Source organism: Danio aesculapii, chromosome 6, assembly GCF_903798145.1.
Source record: "Danio aesculapii chromosome 6, fDanAes4.1, whole genome shotgun sequence".
Taxonomy (NCBI): Eukaryota; Metazoa; Chordata; class Actinopteri; order Cypriniformes; family Danionidae; genus Danio; species Danio aesculapii.
Genome location: NC_079440.1, coordinates 32,938,527 through 32,965,619, shown reverse-complemented (window position 1 = coordinate 32,965,619; position 27,093 = coordinate 32,938,527). Strand labels below are relative to the sequence as shown.

Genomic DNA, 27,093 nt, shown 5'->3' with positions numbered 1-27,093 from the left:
TCTTACTGTAAGTCAAGTCAACTAATAATTTTTTACAGTGTATAACTTTAGAGATGGTCCCTAAATTTGCAGATATTGAGCATCAAACCAACTTTATGCCAGTGTGATGTTTGGAGAAGAAAACTGGTGATTTGTGTTACCATCTACATTCAGCGGCATCTGTTAAACAGTGCATTGCATATTTTCTGAGCACTGTAACTAAAGGGTTTTTTATTGCACTGAGTTTAACCGAAGAACAAATCGAGAGTCTCGCAGTTGAAAGAAAAAAGGAAAAAAAAAACAGCTATGAATTGAATTGTGTGTGTAGTGCTTTATCAGTATGTCTACATGGTGAAATGTCACTCAGATGCGCAACAGAAGCGAGAAAACTCATGTCAGTGTAGATGTACGTGGAGCTGTGTGTGAATGTAGTGTGTGTGTGATGTGTGGGAGGGAATGTGTGTGAGAGTGTGTGTTTGCTGTCTGGTAACTGTAAATCATCTCTTCCCAGCAACATGTGCAAGCTGTGTTTGTACAAAAAAAAAATGTTAACAAAGATTTGAGATATTGAGATTACTTTGCTCTTTCCAAAACAATAAAACATAAGCCTGATAAGTGGATGTGGTGTGTTATATGCAAGATTTCTTACCATGAAATAAGTAAAAACAAAATTAGTATATATATATATATAAAACAAAAGTATTCTATATGATGAAACATATTGTAATGTAAAAACTTTCATTATTATTATTTACATATAAATTTATAAAAGTAGTTTGTTTATGCTAATAATAAGCATGATAATTAATAATTGAATTAATATTAGATATTAAAATATTAATATATATATTCATCAAAATATTAATTCCTCAAATTATGTGATAAATTATAGTATTATATTTTAAATATATATATCTTTTATATTATTTTAGCAATAATGGTAATTAAGATTCTAAACCATTAAATGGTTGTAAATTTCCTTTAATTTTTTTTAATATTAACCAAAACAAAACCTAATATAAATATGCTAATTATTACATTTGACAAAACATTATATTGTAATGTAAGCATTAATTCATTTATTCATTTTCTTTTCACTTAGTTCCTTTATTAATCAGGGGTCGCCACAGCGGAATGAACCGCCAACTTATCCAGCACATGTTCCACGCAGCAGATGCCCTTCCAGCTGCAACCCATCACTGGGAAACATCCACACACACTCATTTACACACATACACTACAGCCAATTTAGCTTACCCCATTCACCTATACCACATGTCTTTGGACTTGAGTGGAAAACTGGAGAACCTGGAGGAAACCCATGCCAACACGGGGAGAACATGCAAACTCCACACAGAAACACGAACGTACTACCCACTGCGCCACCGTGCCGCCCTGTAATGTAAACACTCCAAATAAATGTATAAAAGTAGTTTGTGTTAATAATAATAATATTTAATTAATAATATTTATTAAAATCTTAATATTAATTAAAATAATAATATTAAATAGAACATTAATTCCTAAAATTATGTGATACATTATAGTATTTAATGTTATTTTAGGAATTCATATTCTAAGCCAATAAATGGTGGAAGATTAAATATTTAATGAACATTTTTTAACATGAATATTTTTATGTTATACTCTGTTTGATCTAATAGAAAATGAAATCAATATTGTGAAGCTATATTGACGATGCGAACACGAACGCGATGTGTATGCAATAATATTTATTGACAAAGTTTGCAAAACACAATGTACAATTAAAACAATTGATTACTGCCTTCCACCAACAAACAATTCAACTTTTTTTTTAAGTACAATACAGAAGAAAGATCAAATCCAAATAATGTAAATGAACACAATCTGTCTGCAAATTAAGTGGTTATAACAACTGAATCTACACTTTATAGAGAAGCGTTCATATTCACCTGAACTTATTAATGTAGAAGAAAAGGAGGAAAAAAGTGTAAGTAGAGTCAGTGCTCAGCAGAGGAACGTCAGGTCACTTTTCTTACAGCCAAATTGACAGCAAACGCTATCGAGGTCTCGTCTGCTTACAGCAGAGTCTAGACTCTCTCCGAGATCCTCAACACTGGAGCTGACGCCTCCATTCAGAAAACCTGAACAGACACAAACACATCACATTACTCTACATTCAAACCCAAATGAAGATGTAGATTCAGAAGCTTGTATTTAGAGAGCTACAGGTGAGACACAGGAATATGAACTAATGTTTATCTGCATACATCCACAAAGACTTTTTTAGATCATAGTTTTCTAGTATATTATGTTTAAATATGCAAATGGGGTGTTGTTCATTGAAATATTTGATAATTTACATACATTTAGCACATCTGAACATTAGACAAAAAAGTCAGGATAACATTCTTGTTATAATTGTTTTATTTTCATTTGCATTAAATAAAAGTTCAAAATTCTGGCTTTGATTTTTAATTTTTTTTTTTTTTAATTGACAAAAGTCTGAACATTAGATTAAAAAATCTAAAGCAAGAATTTTGGACCTGATTTATTTACAAAAATCTGGACATTATATAAAGTCAGGGTTGAAATTCTTGTTGTCGTTGTTTGTTTCATTTACAAAAAAAACGAACGTTAGATAAAAAAAAAAAAACTAAAACAAGAAATTTGAAGAATTTAAAAACAAGAAAATTATCTAATCTTTTTTATAGACTTTGAGAATTAGAAAAATACTATAAGCACCCATATGCAAATGTTGTTCATTGAAATAATTTGCATACATTTAGCTCATCTGAACATTAGACAAAAAAGTCAGGATAACGTTCTTGTTATAGGTTTTTTTTTGTTTCATTTGCAAAAATCTACAGTAAATAAAGGTTCAAAATTCTTGCTTTTATTTATTTTTTTATTGACAAAAGTCTGAACATTAAATTAATAAAATCTAAAGCGAAAATTCTGGACCAGATTTATTTACAAAAATCTGAACATTATATAAAGTCAGGCTGAAAATTCTTGTTGTTGTTATTTTTGTTTGTTTGTTTGTTTGTTTTTCATTTACAAAAATCCAAACGTTAGATTAAAAAAAAACTAAAACAAGAAATTTGAATAATTTTAAAACAAGAATATTATCTAATCTTTTTTATAGATTTTGAGAATTGGAAAACTATATATATAAGCACCCAGAGAGAGAGAAAAAAATGTAAAATAGAATTTATATAATAAGGCAAAATATGAATGCAAATATCCTTTAAAAATCTTCAAGGCAAGTTTATACTGAAATTCCTGTAAAAAAATGTATATTTCTGCTGTTTAATCAGGCTATTTTAACACATTTTAAACATAATGAAATTATTTTGTCTTTGTCATGACAATACATATTTTACTAGATCTATTGTAACTAAGATATTAGTATTCAGTTTCAAGTGCAACTAACTAGGTTAATTAGGTTATCACAGGCAAGACATTGGACAACAGTGGTTTGTTCCGTGTAGCCAACAGGAAAAAACAAGTCTTTTCTTAAGGGGCTAATAATATTGACCTTTAAAGATATTGTCATTTAAAAATAAAACTATATAATAGAATATATAATAGGAAATAATGTAAAAGTGTTTAATGTTTAAATTACAATTTGGAGAGGTAATAATTTGCCTTTAACTGTACGTATAAACAAAACTGATGATGGTGATATACGTCAATTTTGGTGAGGTGGAGATTTATGGATCAGTGCAGGAGATTGAACTAATTTAGAGAAAATATATAATAATAATATTAATAATAATGATAAATGTATTTTCATAAAGTGCCTTTAAAAAGTTTCTCAAGGCGTTTTACATAATAAAATCATTTTAAAATCAGCACCTAATTTGAATGGGAGCCAATGTAAAGAATTTAAAACTGGTTTAATCTGCTAATTTTTTAGGATTATTTACATTTGTAATATCTACTTATACAAAATAAATAAAGTGCAACCAAGGAAAAACATAAAAGTGCATGTTGTATGTTCTCTTTAAATTAGACTAAAACAAACAAACAATCAAAAGCGGCAGGTCTCTGTTCTTCAGTGTTTTGAAGGACATACAGTATGCAGCGAGCTCTGGAGTGAAGTGATGGACAGAAATGTTTCCTGCACTTGTGTAAAAATGACACAGAAGTTTTCTAATGGGTCTAATGGGAAACTAATTTAACCAGACATTGTTCATCTGTTGCCGACTGGAAGAGACTTGAGCTCACTGATACAATTAAAGAAGTGCTCTGTTGAATATTGTCAGGACTGACGGCTCAGGGAGAAGATACACTTACATTCTTATACAAAGTAGCAATTTGCAAAGAAAACACCTTATGCCACTTAATTATTTTTTTTCCCTGCTGAAAACAAATAAAAATACTAGAAAAATTAACAATTACCACAAAAAAAAATCTGATTTAAAATTATTACAATGTTTTTATTTCAGCTACACTCTCAGAAGGTACGCAAGCTGTCACAAAAGGTACAAATTTGTTCCTAAAAGGTCCATATTAAGACTTCAAGGGTACATATGAGTACCTAAAAAGCACAAAAGTGTTCCTCTTAAAATTTGTAGGTACTAATATATACTTTTGAGTATATATTGGACCCTTATGGACCCAATATGGACCTTTCAATTACAAATGTGTTTTGAAAAGGTACCACCCCGGTGACAGCTCTCGTACCTTTATTTCTGACAGTGTAGTTGCAAATAATGTCTCTTTGTAATTTTACTTTAAATTAAATATAAAAATATCTTAGTATTAATACTGTATTTGTTACTGAATTTTGCTAAAATAACACTGAATATATAATATAATATAATTTACATATATAATATATATAATATAACATAATATAATGAAAACTAAAAAAGTAAAATCATGTATGCAGCTTGAAAAAAATTGTAACAAAATTTTAAAATAAAATTAATAGTAATAATAATAAAATATAACAATAAAAAATAAGTTCTAATTTTTTGTTGCTAATGAAATTATCAATGCACCTACATCAAATATCGTGTAAAACTATTAGCATATATAAAAATGCTGATCTTATTTTATGTAAATGTATTTCAGTCTGTAATATTGTATTCACGTGACCAATAATAGATAAATACAATCATAATGTTTATAGTAATAATCTAAATAATTACAAAATTTAAAGAATTTTATTTAACAATAAATAAACACTAGCACTTTATTTTACAGTCCTTTTCGGCATAGATATTCACTCTTAGCCTATTTATGTACTTAATTGGATAATAAATCACCTTAGCCTCCCTGTATATAAAGTGCAACCAAAAGTGCTTTTATTTATCATTAACATAAAAAAACTAAACTCGTCCTGAAGCCCTTAAAAGCCGGTGAATGTGCTGATGTTTAGTGATTTTTCACACTCACCTTCTCCATCCTGCGGGCTGCTGAGCCTTCTCCACCTGGAGCCTCCACACGTGTAGACAACCGCGCGGATGAACTCTCTGCCGCACAGCTTCACCGTCCTGACATCCGCCTGCACGTCCCACACACTACACACAGCCCACAGCAGGAGAACCGGCAGCAGGACGCCCGTACGACACATGCTCCTCATAGTGACTTCAGTGACGCGCGTAAAGTGTCTCGCTCAAGGTCCTCTAGATCTCCCGCCCGCGAACGTCTGGTTTTCTCAAAGAGACGCGACTCCATTTTATGGCGACCTGTGGGACGGAGCGCCAAACTCCACCCAACTTTACTCGATCCCCTTAAGTCAAACAAGTTTGGTCGCAAAAGCAAAGGCCAGCAGGTATTTAGGTGCTTTACTGCACCAATCTGGAATTAAATTACATCCTTAGGGACAAGCTGTTGTCTCTTAACATCTCCAGTTTAATGGGCTTATGGCAGTGATATTCTCTTTAATGAAGGGATAATCTAGTCACATAAAGAGCAACGGTGCTCCCCGAGCAAAACAGATGTCCACTATCTGCTGATGTGACCATCAAACTATGTTCCCTTAAACCTGGCTGGCCTACGAGAAAAGGAGTGCAAATGTGCAATACGGCTATAATTCCAGCCATTATGGTTTTATGGCTGGATGTCTACTGACAAAATGACATAAAAGTCTGTCAGATGAAATCTATTAGTAAATATAAGAAGGGGGAAAAACTTGTTTTTCAACAAAAAGGAAGTAGGCCTAGTCGACAATCAAAATTAGAGGTCAACTTACATTTTCCTAAATTTAAAGGTCTCTGCTTAGTCCTGTTTCCTGCTTAGTCATGTAGGCTATCATTACATGTGAAAATTATCAGATTTACATATTCCATGTGGTGCCTTCTGAAATACCAACACAATCTCACGGCAATTCGTAACTTTTTGATTTAGTGGCTAATTCGTATGAATTCCTACGATCTAATTCGTACAATTTAGTACGATTTGCTCATCCCCCAATGACGGTTGGGTTTAGGGGTGGGGTGGGGGGGGCCTCCTTTTTTAAAATGTACAATTTCGTACGAATGAACGCGTACAAATTCGTACGAATTAGCCACTAAACTGACAAAACGTAAGATACTTACGTTTTCTCGTGAGATCAGGCTGGAAATACTGTATAAAAATTTAAATGAGAGATTTGAAATGTAAAATCTAGATCCACAATGATAGTTCTCCTGGTTATTGGTCTTAATATGGAACCTGTCAGTAATTTACTTAATTTTGGACAAGACCTATCACACAAATTTAGTATAACTTTCAGTGTTTATTTTGCTAGCGCACATTGTTATTCTTTAGGTGAACAGTTAATCTGTGCATGTTAGTCCACTCAAGAAAAAAAAAATGTTTGTTTTGGTAATCTTCAAAGTCAGACCATCATTTGCTTCTGTGTTTGGAGTGGTGGTCCTTCTTGACATCAAATGACAGCTTCAGCCACAACATTCTTAACCACGCCCCTCTTACCATTAGTTTGCTACTATAGAATAATTTGTGATAAGAAAGCCCCAGTCTTTCTCATTATTCCATTTCAGTTGGTAGCAAAAGTACAAAAAAAAATACAAGTCTCAGCAACGTACATTTCATGCAAATATTAACTTTCTTATTTTCACTGACTTTGCAAGATGGTGAGCCAAATTGACAAACCCACTAACATCAGGTTGTCCAGATGAAAGCCAAGGGGATAAAGACCCTTTCAGCCATAGCAAAGGAAATTGGTAGTTAACAAACTGTGATTCAAGTTCCCAATCTGTGATAGCTCATTCAAGTTCCTCAAGAAGGTGGTTGTCCATGAAAGACAAATGTCCAGAGGACAAGATAAAGTAGAGAATCTCAAATCATCAATGTTGTTGAAAATGATTACCAGTTCAGCTCTGACCAGGGTAAGAATCTGAACAGGTTAAGCCCAAAGTCCTAATCTAAACCTGACTGAAAAATAACTGGAAAATCCTTGGTTACTTTATGCTCATTTTGACTGCTGTAACCTTTAGAAATGTTAGTTGTAATCTTTCTCCATGCTACAATCATTGCTGTTGTTGAAAAAATTTTCACAAAATAAAGGGTTTTAGTTGAAGCGCTTTATATTGTAATACACACCATAATCAATGCTATAATAATCTTAAAGAGCCCATATTATGGGATTTTGAATATGCTCTTCCATATAGTGTGTCACACAGCTCTAAGTGAAGTGAAATGTCCAGCTAAGGCTTAAATCTGTAAGTGTACAGTGTTTAAAACTGTTGATTCATCTATAAGTCGACTCATAGTGCTTCAAACGAGTCGTCTTGATAACGAGTCATTAGGTGTTTCGTGATGACGCGGCTACGAAACACAAGTAGTTGCGCGCGCAAACCCGGGAGATTTGAAACCTGCGGCCCCGCCCACTAACAGAAAAAAAGCAACACACACATATACAGAGACACACACAGACACCGGTCGAATGAAGTCACGCTGTGCAGATGGATATTATTGACAGTCTAATCAAAGATGAAACCTCAGCAATATAGCCCAGACTTGAGCAGATTGAGCTTCTGGAAACTACATGCTTACAAAGAAGACTTCATCGGCCGTTTGTTTAAGGAAGGATCAGTGAAGACTGTCAGAACATGGATCAGTGCATCATGGATCAGTTTCTTCCCCCATTTCACCAGTATAAGTACGTGCGATTTAAAATTGTTGCCCTGTTTACTCTATCTTGCAAATTATGTATTTAGTTGTGTTTTGTTACTTGTAACTGCGTGTGCTGTATCAGGTTAACTCTATATATTCTCATATCGCGTGTAAAGCCACGTTGAAAACGCGACGCGTGCCGCTTTGTTTACGGATCGTCAGCTGTTTCTACACACATGCAACGGTCAAGTTTCAAAATAGTTCAGCTCAGGTTCGAGGTGAGGTGTCTAAATTGCACCCAGCAAGCTGAACTGGCGCTCTAGGCGTGTGTGTCGTGTCCTCGGGGAGGAGTGTAATGTGTGTGCGTAGCACCGGAGCAAGCTGAACTGCCGCTCTAGGCGCTATGGACGCGCTGGCCCTGTGTGTGTGTGTGTGTGTGTGTGTGTGTGTGTGTGTGTGTGTGTGTGTGCGTGTGTGTGTGTATGCGTGTGTGTGTGTGTGTGTGTGTGTGTGTGTGTGTGTGTGAAAAGAGCAGGTAGAATGTGATGGGCTAGGAGTTCTCCTCGCCAGTTCTTGGACTTTTTGTTTGTTAAAATAGTTAGCCGTCGGTATTTTCTAGTCCATCGTCTGTGTTTACATTCACCCACTGGCAGCCAAAATATGCACTGTATGCACTGTGACTACTTTTATATTGTTGATTATCTGCTGGGCATTTCACTCTGTCTCGCGCTGAAGCCTGTCAGTGTCGTCGACCAATCGCAACAGGCTGTCATCGGTCCAATCAGTGCAAATTAGCTTCGCGCTGAGGACGGGTTTGGGAACAAATGAATCGCTGAACGATTCATATGGGAGTCGCTGGGATAATTAGGTAAAAATAAATGCAGATTATAAGACCATGAAAGAGTTTTTTGACCTTGCATGCATATTAGACTGTTGTTGGAGACCCTTACAACCTAAATATGACCCTATTTCATGTATAATATGGGCTCTTTAAAGATGCTCACTATCTGACCCTGAGAATAATCACAAACATACCAAACAGAAAATTAATATGGTTTAGGTGAACTGAGCGTAAATTCACAAATAAAAACGAATGCTTCATTTGCAATTTTTGCCTCATGAATTTAGAACAAGACCATTAGATATGCCTTTTCATAAATAAAATGTTACATACTGCAACTATAACTATTTGCTTGCTTAAAAGTCAAACAGCGACTATTATATTATATTATATTATATTATATTATATTATATTATATTATATTATATTATATTATATTATATTATATTATATTATATTATTTATGTTGTTATGTCATTTGTGGATTAAATGATAGTTTCATTAACATAAATTTGCTGAATAATATAGAAATATATGTAAATCTGTGGAAGGACTTCCACCGCACATTAAGCTGTTATAAGATTAGAGCTGAGAGTTCATAAATCATGTTTTGGTTATCATATTACATATTACTATCCAACCTCCAAACCACTTCTCCACACTGGGATCCTGGAGCCTGTCCAGCAATTTAATTTGCAACAGCAACAAAATTTACTTAGCTGTAGAATATAATACATATGAAATTATATTATATTGCATACCAAATGCCTGGTAAATACATCTAAATTTGACATAAGAAAAATCTAAGTAATTCACACAAAAAATTTCCACGTTATTAACTTGAAAGTTATAAGGGTGAGGCAGTGAGATACAATACAATATATTATAATATAATAGTTGTATTTTGTTATACTATAATTATTATATAGAGAGTTATGAACATCAACCTGTCCTTCAAAATAAAACCTCATGGGAGAAAGTGTTTTACAATGTATAAATAATCATATGCCATATGCATAAAAAGTTCAATATACATTAGTAAACAAGCAGAACTCATTTCCTGTCATAATGTCACAGCTGTTCTTTTTAAAAGCTCTCTTATATAAGCGGAGTAGCATCTTCATTGCTAAATTGTTTGATTTGTACTAAAAAGCTTCGATTGCATGCTTTTCTGGGTTGTAAGACAGAACAACAGTTCAATAATGACAGTCATTTGTAAAAGTGTGATGTGGTCCTCATGTGGTAGATAAGCTGATATATGTGGCGGGCAAGTAGTCATAAAACTGGCTGTCCATTACAACAGAGCAAACACTTACATTATCTCCGTTGTTCCCACACAAATATAATGCATGTGACAAGTATTTGAAAAAAAAAAAATGTTTGAGCATTGATCAGTGAATATCTATGCTAGTTAGATATTTAGAAACACAAGACTACTATTTTGATTAAAAACCTTGGTTAAAGGGATAATTTCCCCAAAGATTAATATTCTGTCATCATTTGCTCTTCCTCCAGTTGTTTCCAAAACTTTTTAATTTCTCTTCTTCTGTTGAACACAAAGGAACATATTTAGAAGAATGTTGTAAATGGTAGCCAATAGTCATGTTTCCATCTAAATATGTGAATTAAACTTATCAAACTTGTACCAAAACAACATTTCAGATAATTTACAGTGTGGTCACGCCGCGTGTTTGTTCATTGACGTCTTCCCATCACACCCATTTTTGTAATCACATGATCTGCTAAACCAAAATCACAAATTTATTCAAAAATTTTTTTTTAAATTGTAGTTTATGTGCCTAAACATTTTGTCCTATTCAGTTGTGTACATAACTTATGTACATAACTTTATGCAATATTCCCCAATGTGCATAAAAATGGGTGGATGGAAACATAGCTCTATTGACTCTATTTCCTACTATAGAAGTCAGCAGCTACCGGTGTATTTGTGTTTAACCAAAGAAAAAAACTTTGTTTAGGATTTGAAAAGGTTTGGAACCACTTAGGGGTGAGTAAATAATGAATATATTTTCATTTTGGGGTGAACTATTGCTTTAATGTTGTTGTACAGTAGTACTTACGTTGTAATGTGCGTGTTTTTTAGCATAAACTATCTTGTGAAACAACAAATAAATTCACCTTACCATAATTTATCTTTAAAGCATGAATATATTTATTCCTCCATGGATGCACAATAAGGCTCAAACAGGCCTGTTTGCTGTAATCCCATTGTTATGTAAAATGGAGTCACTCAGTCTGCCAGAGAATATAGATTATGATGATGGAGAGGTAAAAACAAACAGCCTGAGCCTTCTATGACCCTTTACCAGTCTTTCCTAATGCTCGTCAGTGTTGGCTGGACAGTGTGGACTGAATTATATCCTCCAGTGTCTCCACCTGCAGAAACACCGGAGATATAAATGATCTGGCCATTTAAGTAAATGGGTTACTTTGAGTGTGACCCAGGTCGAACCTCAAGTAAATGAACAGATAAGGCCTCACCTGTGATCCTCCACCAGCTGTGATGTTTTTCAGCTTGTACACTGTGACCTGACCCTCACTGTCCCCCACCAGAACACAGTCTGTCTCTGGACTGAACAGCAGAGCTGTTGGATTCACTCCTGGACTCGTCCCGTTAACAAATGTTGGGTCCAAACTGTTATAAAATAAAGACTATGAATAAAGACCACATTCTAGACAATAAAAAAAATCAAGCTTTAAAAATTAAAAGATTGCGTGAAAATATGACATATGCATATAAACATACAGTATAACATAAACATATAACAGAACTACAAGATGTAAGATCAAACCCAATGCAGAATGGGCAAAATGTTAATCATTTTAACAGAATAAGAGGATCATAGAAATTGTATGTTTTTTTTTTTTTCTTTTATTTAGTGTCCTGAATGAGGTATTGCACCTACTGTAGCATGTTTCTCATACTGAGCCAAAATAAGTCATTTACATACTCTTCGTTACCTGGATGATCAATATCTCTTCTTTTATTTTCTAATAGTTAGGATCATAAAAGTATGCTATTCTTCTGTAATACTGTCCCAAATAAGACTTTTCCACAAACAGATGTTTACATATTTCTTGCAAAACAATATAATTGAATTGATATACTTTTAAATCTTAGTGTCTTCTTTTACTCTGTGATTATAAAAATTGCTAACTTTTATATAATTTTTGTTCACGAGTCACTTGTTTATCCTGAGCCATAAATGGACCACTGTTCTTCTAAAAAAATCATCCAGCTCCTGCACAGTCTTTGGCTTTTCAACATTGGCAGTAAGATTATTATCTCTAGTTTCACAGTGGACATCTGAGAGCCTCACAAAGGTAAAAACCTTCACTGATGCTCAAGAAATCAATGTGATGAATTAAGAACATTTCTGAGATACTTATGTTGTCTTCTAGGAAACACAAGTATTTAATGTACAGTTGAAGTCAGAATTTTTAGACCCCCTTTGAATTTTTGTCCTCTTCAACAGTTGAGACCCCTCAGCTCTTGATGCGCTGTGTTTCTCTCTTGTCCATCAGTAATTGATTTCACAGTTTGTAATTGTAAATACAAATTTGTTATGTATGAAAAATGCTAGAAAGGAATATAAAAAGTATCATATATATATATATATATATATATATATATATATATATATATATATATATATATATATATATATATATATATATATATATATATATATATATATATATATATATATATATATATTAAAAAACTATAATAAAAACAAAAATAGTCATTAATATTCATTAGACAGCATGAGAGACAGTAGATTCAGTAAGATGTGACTTTTGAATTGGGTCATTTTTATAATTTGTCAAATAGTACATAAAATTAATTAGATAAAAAAATTGCAAGAAATTTTTAAGATCCCTATTAAATTATTAATTATTTTTATATAATAATTCATTCATTTGGGGTATGTAAATGAAAATAACTACACTAAAAAGCAACAGCTGTACTCACTAATAAAATTAAGCGCAGTCAACTTATTATGAATAATTTTGTGCACCTTACAATATTTAAACAAGTATCCCAACTTTTTAGCACATTAAGTTGTTCAACTAAATAGATTCAAGTAATCTTGACTTATGATAGTATGTATTTACAGCTGTGTCCAAAGCATGTTAATGATAGAGACTGGGGATATTTATATAAATATAATTATTTAATATTATTATTATTACATTAAACCTTGTTTGAAAATTACCTGGATGCTATATAATACAATATAATGTTTCAGAAGTGTGGGTATTGGTTTTTAGGGCGGCACAGTGGCGCGGTGGGTAGCGCTGTCTCCTCACAGCAAGAAGGACATTGATTCAAGCCCCGGCTGGGTCAGTTGGCATTTCTGTGTGGTGTTTGCATGTTCTCCCTGTGTTCGCGTGGGTTTACTCCGGGTGCTCCGGTTTCCCCCACTTAGCAGCTAAATATCAACTTTGTTATAAATGGCCCTGGAAGTGAGTAGGTAAGTGAGGTATTGGTTTTTGTCTTTACTTAAAGGCAATCAGTTTCCTAATATTTTCCTAATAATGGGAACGCTAATAAGAAGTTAAAACAACTCATTATTTTGAGTCTACTGCACTGGAGTTTACTTTATAAAGAAGGAAATACAAACTGTTTTAAGTTAAATAATACACTACTTTAATTAGGAATTTTAAGGCAACATCATGACACTTATAATTAATAATTAATACATGCATTTTATTGACTTGTGCACAAGATCTTACCTACTGACTCTCAGATCCCAGATCTCCACCTTGCCCTCGCTGACAGCACCAAAGACAGTAGCACAGTGTGGAGACCACATGATATCAAACACAACCCTCTGGCCTGAGGTGAAACCCATCACGGGTATTTGGAGGTCCTGCCTCCACAATTGAATAGTCCAATCTGAAGAACAACTTAGGAAAACGTCTGGACAGAATGGCGACCATGTTACCTTATAGACTGGACGCTGGGGAAATGAGTGGACAAAGAAGATACATAAAGATGGACTATACATTGTGCAGCTATACAGCTCTTTTAGAATGAGACAAAGATTTCCACATACTTTGTGGGCCTTGTAACTTTCCAAGTACTGCTCATTATATGAGGAAGAGCACTTGTGAATATGACCTTCCTCTGTTCCAACCAGGTAGATCTTTGAATCCTGTAAGATAACGGCATGAGCAACAGCATTAGCAACTTTCTGATACTTTAGATTTGAGATCTAATATTGTATTCAGTGTACTGTTGGCCTCACATTAGGATGGAAATCAAAACACATTCCTGGAGTCAGTGATGATATATGCCGGTTCCATTGCAGGTCGTGCATCTTTAGCTTCATCAGGTCTAGACAAATTACAAACGAGTTAACATACAGTTAATAATAGTTAACATACATGCTCAAACATTCAGAAATAAAGCTTCTGTCTCTAAAACAAGCTAAACTCTCAAGTATTGTGCTATCGTGATAAATATCTGTGCAGTATAAAGATTTGGTTTCCCATTAAACTATATGGGCTAGAAAAATTGTACATTATACCTTAATTTAAATACATATACCATCTTGAATTCCATTGTGTTTAAATAAAAATTAATAAACACATTTATATCAAACATTAACAAGACCTTTTTAACATATTTTGCGCTTGACAGAAGAAGGAAGATCTACAAATTTGGAACACCAAGAATGTGTGTGAACAATGACAGTTTTTGTTGGTCCGTCTTTTTTGTTGGTCTTCATTTGAACATACCTACGCATTCCATGCTTTTGTAGTGGATCCATTTGCTGATTCTTCCATCGGACGACACAGAGACCAGTATTTCCCCTTTATCTGCAGCCAGACCATCCTCATGATCTATCCATCTTAGCTGCCACACTGGACTCGTGTGCATGTTTGCACAGTCACTAGGATGAGATGAGTGAAGTCAATGCAATATATATGTAGTTGAAGTCAAAATTATTAGCCCTCCTGTAAAAAATGTATTAATTTTCTTTTCAGCTTAGTCTCTTTATTAATCCGGGGTCGCCACAGTGGAATAAATCGCCAACTTATCCAGCACATGTTTTAAGCAGTGAATGCCCTTCATGCTGCAACCTATCTCTGGGAAACATCCATACACACTCATTCACAGACATACACTATGGACAATTTAGCCTACCCAATTCACCTGGACAGCATGTCTTTGGACTGTGGATGGAAACCGGAGCACCCGGAGGAAACCCATGCGAACGCAGGGATAACATGCACACTCCACACAGAAACGCCAACTGACCCAGCCGAGGCTCAAAGCAGCGCCTTTCTTGCTGTGAGGTGACAGCACTACCTACTGCGCCACTGCGTCACCTAAAATTTTTAAATATCTTTTTAAAAATATTTCCCAAGTGTTTTAAAAGAGAAAGGACATTTTCACAGTATTTCATAAAATATTGTTTTGTTCTGGAGAAAATCTTTTTTTCTTGAATTTTTAAAATAAATTTTAAGGGCAATATTATTAGCCTCTTTAAGTTATTTTACTCTTTTGATTGGCTACAAAGCTAGGAATAACACACAGTACCTTGGACAAATCAAAATGAAGCATTGTAGAGACCCATAAAAACAAAGATCTGGTACCGGTTGCAAGAACTAAGTACTAGTTATGTACTAGTTGTTTTTATTACATGGCTCTCTGAGTCCTGGGTACTACATGTTATTTTTCAGCAAATCACCATAATTTTAAAGACATTTTAAGTCTTTCAAAGAAATGCCTGCCTGCAATGCCCACAAGTATTACAATACTGCAGCCTGACTGGATAAATACTGCTTATAAATTGGTGGCATTTACCAAGCTTCTGATTTAGAAAAAAAAATTATAATAACAAATTTTAGATAAACTACCACAAAAATAACTGAGTTAAAATGAAATTATGGCCATCTACCTCAACAACAAACAATACACAAACAATATATTATTTCAAAGTAAAAGGTCAATAAAAGTAATTATGTTAAACATTTCAACATCAAATGTTGTCAGAGCAGACATAAAGATCTCATAACGCAAATCAAAATGGAAAGCACCCATGATCAAACAGCGGGGTATGCTAATTAACTTTTTTCTTTTACAGTGTAACAATTAGTTAATATTTAATTTTGTAATTATTTGAGTCACAAGAACTGATACCCATCTTAAACTGATCAAGAAGAAGAATGCTCACAGCCCCACCTGCTGTCAGTGATGGGTGTTTGTTCTGAAGTCTGTACATTATAGATGGCAATAGTGCCATCATACATGCCTACTGCCAGCTGATTGGCATTACTCGCTGAGAAGTCCAGTGCAGTGACTCCACTCTCACAATGAAAGACTCGATCAGGCCACTGAAACACAAACATATTTAAAAAATAAAAATTATGATTTGACATGCTAAGGCATATAAATAAAAGTAGATATTAAAAAATGATTTTGGCCACTTTGCATGGATAATAAAATATTAGTGTTGCTTACTTTGAAGAAAGAGTAGCGAATGCAAATGATTTTTAAAGAGGTTTGTATAACATTTTTATTGTTACTTTTTGTGTTACAACAATTAGTTTGACAATGATATTGGATTAGTATTGTATTATATAATGCAAATAATAATAATAATGTATTATTAATGTATAATTATGTGCAATTATTATTATTGTGGCGACACAGTGGCGCAGTAGGCAGTGCTGTCGCCTCACAATAAGAAGGTCGCTGGTTTGAGCCTCGGCTGGGTCAGTTGGTGTTTCTGTGTGGAGTTTGCATGTTCTGCCTGCGTTCGCGTGGGTTTTGCTCCAGTTTTCCCCACAGTCCAAAGACAAGCAGTACAGGTGAATTGGATAGGCTAAATTGTCCATAGTGTACGAGTGTGAATGAGTGTGTATGAATGTTTCAGACAGATGGTTTGCAGCTGGAAGGGCATCTTCTGCGTAGAACGTGTGCTGGATTAGTTGGCGGTTCATTCCGCTGTGGCGACCCCGGATTAATAAAGGGACTAAGCCGAAAAGAAAATTAATGAATGAATGCTCCGGTTACTAAAGTAACCCTCGAACGAAAATGCTATGTGGAAAATTCCAATATGGGGATTTCGTTCAGAAAGCCAATCGCCTGAAAGACTATATAACCGGGCCAATGAAATACCAATGAGTTGGCAGCGTCAGCTTGTGTATCTGATGCTCGTTGCAATCAATTTGGCAATATAAGCACAGCGAGAGCAAGGTGAGGCATTCTTTTTTAGCTGAAGACTTAAACCCACAGCTAAGGGGCAATCATTATGGTGAAGGAATATAGCATTTCCGTTCTCCCCCTTGGGGAACGAGGGTTACTTTAGTTACCGGTGCGATCCCCTTCAGGAGGAGAACTACAATGCTGTGTGGAAAATTCCACTATGGGGAAATGTCTGGAAAACGGCATAATGATTGAACCTCACTTTCGCCCCCGATAAGAGGTTTGCCAGACAAAGAAAGCGTGAGTGCACCAGAGGCGCGGTCTTCCAACGTCTTCCCTGGCCCTTACTTATCCCACTTCAACAGAAGATTTACGGATATGGATATATTTTTTGGGAGCCGCAAAGCGTCTAGATATTTCTAGGAATTTAAATACGACAGTACATTGGAGAAGCGTGCAGTCCCGATAGGGAGGAAGCTGCGGAGGCCACCTGCTACCCAATGGGGAGATACGGTGGCAAAGAGCATATGGACTAACCCTGAGAAGGGGAAGTACGCATATGAAGTTAAGATGGTTAGCGGTGAGGGAAGACACGGGTCCGCCTGTGAGGGGGGACTGCACCATGGCTGAATAAGCATATGGGATCGCCTAGTGGGGATTGCGCATAGCAGACACCTATACCCAGAACGCGGGCTGACCAGCAGGCAGACCTACAACGTAACGGGCCAGCAAGTGACTCCGCCAGTCAGTGCTGGGGGCCTCGGAGGAATCTCTGCAGGGCTCACCTAAGCAGGGAACTTTACTGACAAAGTGAATAAACACACGTGTTAGGGAGAATGGTGCAGCAAGCAAACCAGCCACACTCGCTTATAAAACCTTGCAAATGTATTAGGTGTCGCCCAGCCTGCAGCTCTGCAGATGTCTGTTAGAGAGGCACCGCATGCACGCGCCCAAGAGGATGCGATGCTCTGAGTGGAGTGTGCACAAACTCCTGGGGGACACGGCTCACCCTGGCTCTGGTAAGCGAGGGAGATGGCAACGTGAGAGTAGGCCAGCCCAAATTCCAGGCACGAGTCACTGACTGAAAATGCCTCGGTGTCGCCAGCCTGGGATATGGGCGAGTCAAGAAAGCGAACTTTGTCGACTCCACGCATATCTTTTGCCAGGTTGGCCCGAGGTGGCGCTCCTGGACCACTAATGTGGCCACTGTTCTTCCATGGGCACACACAGCGGACTTAAGATCCGTGGAGCTCAGTCGGATGTGGTGTGGGGCTTGTAACAAGCCTGGGTCAGAACCACCCTCGTGCAGCTGGGCCAGCGTGCGTGCATGTGCTTTGTGGGCTCTGGCTCCGGGGAGGCAGAAAACCGACTTGCTTTGGATGGGAGACGAGGCTGACTCCAGCAGAAAGTGGCACCACGCGGGCCCGCAGTGGCACTCTCAATCTGGGAAATCGACTCATACACCCTGGCTGCTCCACCATCAAGGGTGGTGAGGCGGAGACGCAAGCAGATCGGGCAGAGAAATGTGCCCTCCAAGACTGCGTGAGTCCACTGTGCACTTCCCGGGAAGAAAGGGATGGGAGGCTAGAAGGTCTTGCCTTTTTAGTCCTCCACATACACCCATTTAGTTGGTCCGACTGCGGGGCTGGGGGAACCATCTCCAGGCCCACGGCTGAAGCAGCCCGGGAAAGCACAGTTATCATGTCTGTTTCTAGATCCACCGCCACACTCGCTCCCGAGGGGAGGGAGCGGAGGGAGGGAATCCTTCATCAGACAATGACAGCCCGTCCTCCGATGCAGCGGTGGACATCTGAGCCTCTGTGTCATCAAGTGAGAGGCCCAGCCCTGGGCACCCCAGACAACTGGGGTGGGAAGCTCTTTTGCAAGAGCGAGCCGCGATCTTAACTGCGCAACAGACATGCCACCGCAGTGATGGCATGCACTGCTCGCGAGCAACGCATTAACATGCTGGACCCCCAGACATGCAACGCAGTGCTCGTGCCCATCATCCGGGGACAGGAAACCACCGCATGCAGCACAGTCGGAGCGACATCCTGAAAAGGACGCACTGCACGACCGTGTTGCTCTTTTAGGTGAAAGTGCAATATAAAAACTCTGGAGGACCGGACCCAAAGAACCCCAGGCAAGGGAGATAACCCAGCTTAACCGTCTACCGCCACGTGTATCACACTCTGGACCGGGCGACCGCTCTCGTTCACTCGAAATCTCTGTAGATCAGCAGGAGGAACCCTCATCGACCCTTTGAGAAGGCTGTGAAGTCTCTGAAGCGAAAAGGATGCCTCACCTTGCTCTCGCTGTGCTCATATTGCCAAATTGATTGCAACGGGCATCAGCTGCGCAAGCTGACACTGCCAACTCATTGGCATTTCATTGGCCCGATTATATACTCTTTCAGACAAATTGGCTTTCTGAACGAAATCCACATAGTGGGATTTTCCACATACCATTGAAGTTCCCCTACCGAAGGGGAATGAATATTATTATTGTTGTTACTACTACTACTACTACTATTACTAATAATAATAATAATAATAATAACAATGTATTATTAATGTATTTCTAATGTATAATTAATAACAATAAAGTCCTTTTATACTTTTTGAGGCCACTGCAGAGCACTGCCTTTGAATAAACAGTTCTTGTTGGATCTTTAATAAATTCACTAATAAAACACTTAAAAATAATGTTAAATTTAATTGTTTCATTACGCTATTTATATGTAAAGTGTGCATAAATGTGCAGAATACCGTAGGGTTCTTCAAAGACCAGCAGCACACAAGTCCAGAATTTGGATTTTTGAACTCAACCTGTCCATATCCCACAGCAAGAAGATCCTGCAAGTAAACAAATGCTGTTATATCATTCAATAATAATATAATATAATATGTGTTATATATAATGTGTTAAATATAAAATGTAGTTTTATGTAATGTAATATATGTCATAAATATGTTGGTAAGATAGATAGTACTGGGTTTTTCTTGTTCCAGACCATACAGCTAACATTTCGCCCCATTGTGAGTTCACAACTGAACTCCCAGAGACGATCAAGAAATGAACAATGAGAGTTTTTGGACTGCTCTGTCCAGCTTTCCTCCTCCATCACCATCCGCACACAGTCTGGGTCTATTCAACACAGCAGTGTGCATATTACAGGAAATGTCAAATGTTTATATATTACATTTAATATCAGATCTTTTTTGTAGATGGTATACAAGAAACCTAACCTTCTATAATTGGCAGCTGTCTGTACGCTGCAAGCTTGGGCTGGAAGATATTAGCCAGAACCACTCGCTCCATCAAGGCCAGATCCTGCTTAAGTTTGTCTGACTGTAAGATCAGCTGCAGGTCTGGCTCTTCATCCAGCGGAAGCACACAAGCCATCTTTTCAATATGAGTGCTTGAGCCACTGACTGAAAATAGGGTCAAAAATAATGCCATTGAAATATTTATTATTTTATTAATTTCCAAAAACATATTTTATTTCATTATTTTTTCATGAGGTAATGAGGAATTAATGAAATAATAAAAAAAAACTAATAAAAATTTTAAACAAAAGAAGTCAGAAATGACATTAAACATTTAAATTCATGATTCATGATAATGATTAGTAGCAGTATTTATGTTAAAATGCATAAGCCAAAAGGTAACACATTTAAATAATTTCCATACCTTAACATAAGCAATTGAACAAAAAGCAATTAAACATTCATTGTCATGGTTAGTTCATGGTTCCTCCGTTCCATTAACATTAAACAATATTTATTAATACGTAATCAGAATCAAAAACTGTATTGTTGAAATTAATGTTAACTTGTATGTATTAATGAATGTTTTAAAATAATTATTCATGTTAAAGAGGTAGTTCACCCAAAAAGGAAAGTTTACTCACTTTCAAACCTTTATGAGTTTCTTTCTTCTGTTGAACATTAAAGAAGATTTTTTGAAGAAAGTTAGAAACCTGTAACCAGGGGTGTCCAAAGTCGGTCCTGGAGGGCCGGTGTCCTGCATATTTTAGTTCCAACCCCAATTAAACACACCTGAACCAGCTAATCAAGCTCTTTCTAGGTATACTAGAAACTTCCAGGGGTGTGTTGAAGAAAGTTGGAGCTAAACTATGCAGGACCTCCAGGACCGACTTTGGACACCCGTGCTGTAACCATTGATTCCTATAGCGTTTTTCTACTATGGAAGTCAATGGTTAGGGTTAGTGGGGTAGGTTAGTGTTCAACAGAACGAATAAACTCATGAAGGCTTGGAACCACTTAAGGGTGTTGCTTTGCATATATGATAACATAATACTGAAGTCCACTATTCTAAACATTTTAGAAAATTTGCTTATTTATTTATTTATTTTTACCTGTGCTAACTGTGCTGATGACAGACACACTCTGGTCAGAACTCTTAGGGTGCACACGGTGACCCTCGGAGGATGATTCTGGGACAATCCCCTTATGTTCTTCAGAAGACACCACAGTGTTTCCACTGACGTCACTATTGTTGTTGAATGAATCGTACATGTCCCAGACAGAGCACATGACAGCTGGATACAGTTTTTAAAATGAAAAGTAACATTTGAATCACATTGATGAGCCGTTTTCTTTAACGGAGATAAAATATGGATTTTGTATTTAAATTATACCTATGTCCACCATTGTAATGCTATCACACTGGACCTCTTTTGTCTTTGGTGCATCACTGAATGTTTGCATTGAGTGCTCCACATACTTATCATTGCCCTGTCTGTTTTTGCACAGTTCTATGTAAGCATTGTTCCTTTCCCTTCAGAGTGAAAGAAAAACAAACAGTCAGATGAGTTCCCAGCGGGCACATTCATGTCAAAATGACATTAAAAACAAGTCAAAAATGCAGATCAGTTTGATGTCAATTGACTACCTTGATGTCAAAATAACATCAGATGAACCATTAATATTGGCATCAATATATTATAATATTGGACCATCCTGTTATTGATTTTTGACAACATTGTTAGATGTCAATTTAATGTTGTTTTATTTTGGTGGTCAAAAAAGTATGAAATGAACGTCCAGGTTTTGACATCAAATCAATTTGCATTTTTGACATGATTTTAATGTCATTGATATCAGTGTACAATGGCAAAAGGGTTCTATGATGAAAGTGAATGAGTAAACCTAAGCTAGGCAAAAATAAATAGGAAATATATGGATTAAACAGCAATAAATTAAATGTCAAATGAGTGAAATGTCACCTACAGTAAAAGCAATTCTTAAAATGCTATTTTAATAGTATGCTCTTAAAAATCCTGTGTTGTTTCAAATCATATTTGATTAAATTATGGACCAAATTAATTTTTAATAAAAAAATTTAATCCAATGATTAAGTCTGTCCATACATTACCCAAATTTATGTTGAAACAATAATATAAACAAATTTGAATAAATGTGACTCACTTGACTGCCTCAGCATCCTCTGATTCTACCGACACAGACACAGCAGGAATGTCCAGAAGCCAGATGGTCTCTGTTTCAGTCAGGTAACAATCTACCGTACTGTCTAAAATATTGTCTTGGACCTGCTCCTTTGGCTCCTCTCTGTGAGTCTGAATATCTGTATGGAATCACAACATAATGCAGCGGAATATCAAAATGTTTTATCGACATATTTAGTATTTTATTTGATCAGATATGAAATAAATATATGATTGAATGAGGAAATTTGGCATTGAAATTCAAACCTGAAAGACTGTTGGATAAGTCTTGTTTCACTAGCAAGTCTTTAGTTTCATCAGTCACTGATTCTGCTGTCTGGCTTATTCTGGATGCTGAAACGCTCCCGAAAAAAGACCTGGCACAACAGCAGAGATCACTTATGTGTTACTATAGCAACAAAAGTGATGTAATTCATTGTGGTACAGATTTTAGCACACTCAAGTTCTGCAAAATAGTAATATTTTAGCATTTCGCCTCATAAATTACTTTGTAAAAGGTCCTGTAAGGCTTGCATTAGTGGTCTGAAAGGCTATCGAAGGAAATTCTGTCATGGTAGTCAAAGATGTATCATGTGCAGTGAATACTTTTCCTTGTTTAGATTGTAAAACCCCAGGATCTGGATTATATAATGGGTGAGGAGTGACATCCTGCCCATTTTCGTCAAACACCTGGAAATACACAAAAATGTAACCTGCAGACATAGTCAGTGTTGTGCAAGTTACTTCCAAACTGTAATACATTACAGATTACTTATTACTGTGATTTAAAAGTAATCCCTTACCTTACAATATTACTGTCTCAAAATTGTAATATGTTACATTACTCTTATATTACTTTTTAGTTACTTTCACCAAAATAACAACAGAATTAGAACTTAACATTCTAAAATGACTAAATGTACTGCAGAGCATTTTACATCCAGTAGAAAGCGATATGATGTAGCAGAATGACGGTGACCTATCCAGGCTACTAACAATGTAGTATATATTTGGCAACGTGAAGGCTCAAGACAATGCAAGAAAGGATAGGAGCCAGAATCACAAATGATCAAAGTCTGTTGAAAGTATGGTAAACGTAAAGTGATTATCTGGCAATATCTGTGAATAGCTTGGCTATTTTCATATTAGACACAACAGGCCTATATGTAAACTCCAATGCCATGACCAGATGCATTTTTTTCTTAATCTTGCCATTATTCTATTCACTTTAAATTCAGGTTCACAACACAAAACTGTCATGCACAAAGTGAGCATGATGAACATAGCTTTTTCAATATAATGCTCGTGCACCGATTTCCTCTGTGGACAAAACTGCTTGTGAGCTCTCAAATATACGCTGCTCGCGTGCAAATGTTCTCATGCTCTCTCAAATATGCACTGCTCACGCACAAAATTTCTTGTGCGCTCACAGTACACTACTCGCTCAGTGAGATTATATGCAGACTCACAATTTGTGTCTTGTGTTCCCTCTTCCTTTCATGCTTTTTGATATAATTTATATTTGTACACTATTTATTAACAATAACCAAAATACTAAAATAGACTTGCATATAAATGTTTTAATCTAATCCACTATAACCTTTTTTGTTGTTTGTTATATGATGAAATATTTCCAATTTCAAACACTTAAGACACAGAGAAAAGAAGTTGAATGCAAAGAATACATTTTTAAAAAACATTTATTAAACATCCAAAAGGTGCACCATACTAATCAAATAAAACAACATTTAAACAAAAATATAACGAATGCAAGCAGAAATGTAACCGATAAAAATAGGGGAAAACTTGATGAGGTATTATAGCCTACTGAACTATTCACTCCTCAAATAAATCTCACTATCAATCCCATTTTATCATGGCAACTAAAATAAATTGAACACGTCTCTGTTGTCTTCCACATTGCTGATGAGATTGTGAAAGACATTTTCCCTGTCATGTACAGTGTTTTGAACAGTTCTACAGTAAAGTACTTCAATTAATCAGTTGTGCTAATACTAGTTGCTATGGTAACACAAGCGTAATATAAACAAATTACCCAGTGCTGTAGTTTTTTTTACAATATAGGGTATACTATACTACAGTTCACCACACTTTACTGTAGTAAAACTACACTTTGTATTTCATTTTATCAGTTCACTATTCTTAATACTACAGTATGCTGAAGCATTCATTAACAAATTGTAAATAATACTAGCCTAAAACATAGGCAGTATATCTAACACTCAAAAACACAAGTATTTATTATAGAATTTATCATAACCTTTTAGTGTTTCGTGTATTGCTAATAAATACTGTAGCAATATATAAACCATATCAACATTCTTGGGATAACCAATTGAACAGGAGGATCTCTGGAGAGCAAAAGCAGGAAAAGAAGAGGAAACATGAGGCACAAAATGTGAGTCTGCATCATCTGACGGAGCGAGAGCAGATCATTCGCACGTGAGCAGCCGACTGCGTGCCGACTGCCGTGCAGCCGACTGAGTGCATGCGACTGCGAAAAAAAATTGCGGTCGAGTTGTCCACGAACAGAGAATTACATGAATGCGCTCTTGTAAAACTGCGCTTACGACTGTTGTCAGTGAAATAACGCCATATGCACAAACGTCCATCTCGCGAATGTACTGTCTTCTGCTCATCCATTTTGCCACTCTTCCGCTGCACGTCAGGGCTTGACCTTACTGTGAACCGGGCTGAGCCAATAGCCTCGGACCTCGAGCTCAGAGGCTGAAATCATTCCGCGTTCAAAGTAAAAAAGTTCCAACAGCCAGAGGGGATATTAATGACAACACGCGCATATATTCACTAACCACGAACAGAAAATAGAACTTACTTGCGGTATTTTTTATTTGGTAATGTCTTGCGGGCGAAAAGTTTGTTGTAACGCACGCGTTACTGAACATGTACCGAGTAAAATATTACTGAAAATGTATAAGTAATGCCTTACACTACTGCGTTACTGGAAAATGTAATACATTACTGTAATACATTACTTTTGTAACGCATTACTCCCAACACTGGACATAGTTTACTTTCTATCTATCAAAAATACATTATGTGATAGTTCAAGATGAACACTGCTACTTCCAATCAGGATGAAATAAAGAAATAAAGCATGACAATTCCCCATAAATCATTATAAAGTTGTTAACAAGCTTTATTATAATTTTGAATTTGTTAACTACAGTGAGAATCCATTTTGGAATTCAAAACAAGAGAAGAATAAATAAAAGACAGCAAAATTCATTAAAGTACAATCATAAATAAATAAATAAAGCAGTATTTTAGCCTAAATATAGAGAGATGTGTACATTATTTTTATTTTAAGTGACAGAACTAAGTCAATGAATAAGCTTTGTTTTCATTTACATTTTTTTCTTTGTTGATTATATGAGCTTACAGAGTGATTCATAGATGCATTTATTTAGGTCTATTAATGAATGTGACTTCAACAGCATGTACAAACATCCATTATTTTCAAAAGGGCTGTGTTGTATAAGATCACAGTGCAAAAATGAGTATACGTCAATTCATGATTAGAAGAAAACATTTAATAAAACTGACGAAATAAATCAAATAAAACAGAATGTGAATAAATTAAAATCCAAAATCAACAAAGCCAAACAAAATATTAGATTTTGATTCATTTGATCTAGAGTGTAATAAAATTTGCAACTGTTAATTAAAATAAATAATTATTAATTATTATTATTGTTTTATTATCATTATCATTATTATTTTTATTATACACAACCTTATTATTATAGAACACCCTTGTGGAGCCCTGGGGGTCTCTGAACCCCAGTTTGAAAAACCCTGATGTAGACACACAGTACCATGAGCATATTCATAATAAAATAATAAAATGTTCATTACCACAGCGGTGTGTTTTGGTGTTTGGGCTGAGCTCTTATCCACAACTTTACTGTCACCTGTGGAACCAAAGCTCTTCCCACTGAATAAAGGGTTGATGCTCTTTGTGGTGCTTTGATTCGGGCGAAATACACCAGATGACACTTTCAGTGTTTTGGATGACCTGAAAGAAAGAAAACCTGCTTCAGTCTACGAGAAGATGTAAACACACAAATGCAAGCCAACATACTGTATTAACAATTTAAAAATGGTACATTACATTACAAATATTTTAAGAAGTAAAACATGAAGTGAAACCCTAGGACACCACTTAAAAACTCATGTTGAAAACATAAACTAGGCTGATATTTTTGTGACATGCTGTTAAACCACAATTAATAACATCGTCCAAGTTGCTATTTGACCGTTCGCACTGTATAAACTTACTTGGCGACTTTCAGAGTGCGTCTCTTCTGTGTGACTGTTGTGTTGGACATGTTTTACACGTTTAAAAGCGATAAGTACAGATGAGTGGAAGGCTAGAAGTTATGCAGGACAACAAGCCGGTAATAATGTTTCATCATGTTTGAAATAACCATAGAAACAGACTCCTCCTGCTGGTTAAGTGTAGTGCGCGCTTCATCTTCCATTCAGCAGGTGGCGGTGTGGCGCAAGATTACCCTGCACGAA

General features: G+C 35.9%; 2 protein-coding genes across 2 annotated transcripts; both read right to left on the bottom strand.

Annotated features, from left to right (window-relative positions):
• Positions 1-1,695: 1,695 nt before the first annotated feature.
• On the bottom strand, positions 1,696-5,620 carry insl5a (insulin-like 5a). Its single transcript, XM_056459076.1, has 2 exons — positions 5,371-5,620; positions 1,696-2,105 (listed from the first exon to the last, which is right to left on the bottom strand). Exons 1-2 carry the CDS (start codon positions 5,555-5,557, stop codon positions 1,969-1,971), a joined length of 324 nt encoding a protein of 107 aa, XP_056315051.1. The 5' UTR covers positions 5,558-5,620; the 3' UTR covers positions 1,696-1,968.
• Positions 5,621-11,042: 5,422 nt separating this feature from the next.
• On the bottom strand, positions 11,043-26,939 carry dnai4 (dynein axonemal intermediate chain 4). Its single transcript, XM_056459075.1, has 17 exons — positions 26,851-26,939; positions 26,428-26,587; positions 23,039-23,220; positions 22,798-22,907; positions 22,514-22,670; positions 21,724-21,863; positions 21,442-21,624; positions 20,309-20,494; positions 20,053-20,207; positions 19,829-19,915; positions 16,095-16,246; positions 14,645-14,799; positions 14,152-14,240; positions 13,960-14,058; positions 13,637-13,863; positions 11,378-11,531; positions 11,043-11,272 (listed from the first exon to the last, which is right to left on the bottom strand). Exons 1-17 carry the CDS (start codon positions 26,898-26,900, stop codon positions 11,222-11,224), a joined length of 2,337 nt encoding a protein of 778 aa, XP_056315050.1. The 5' UTR covers positions 26,901-26,939; the 3' UTR covers positions 11,043-11,221.
• Positions 26,940-27,093: the final 154 nt, after the last annotated feature.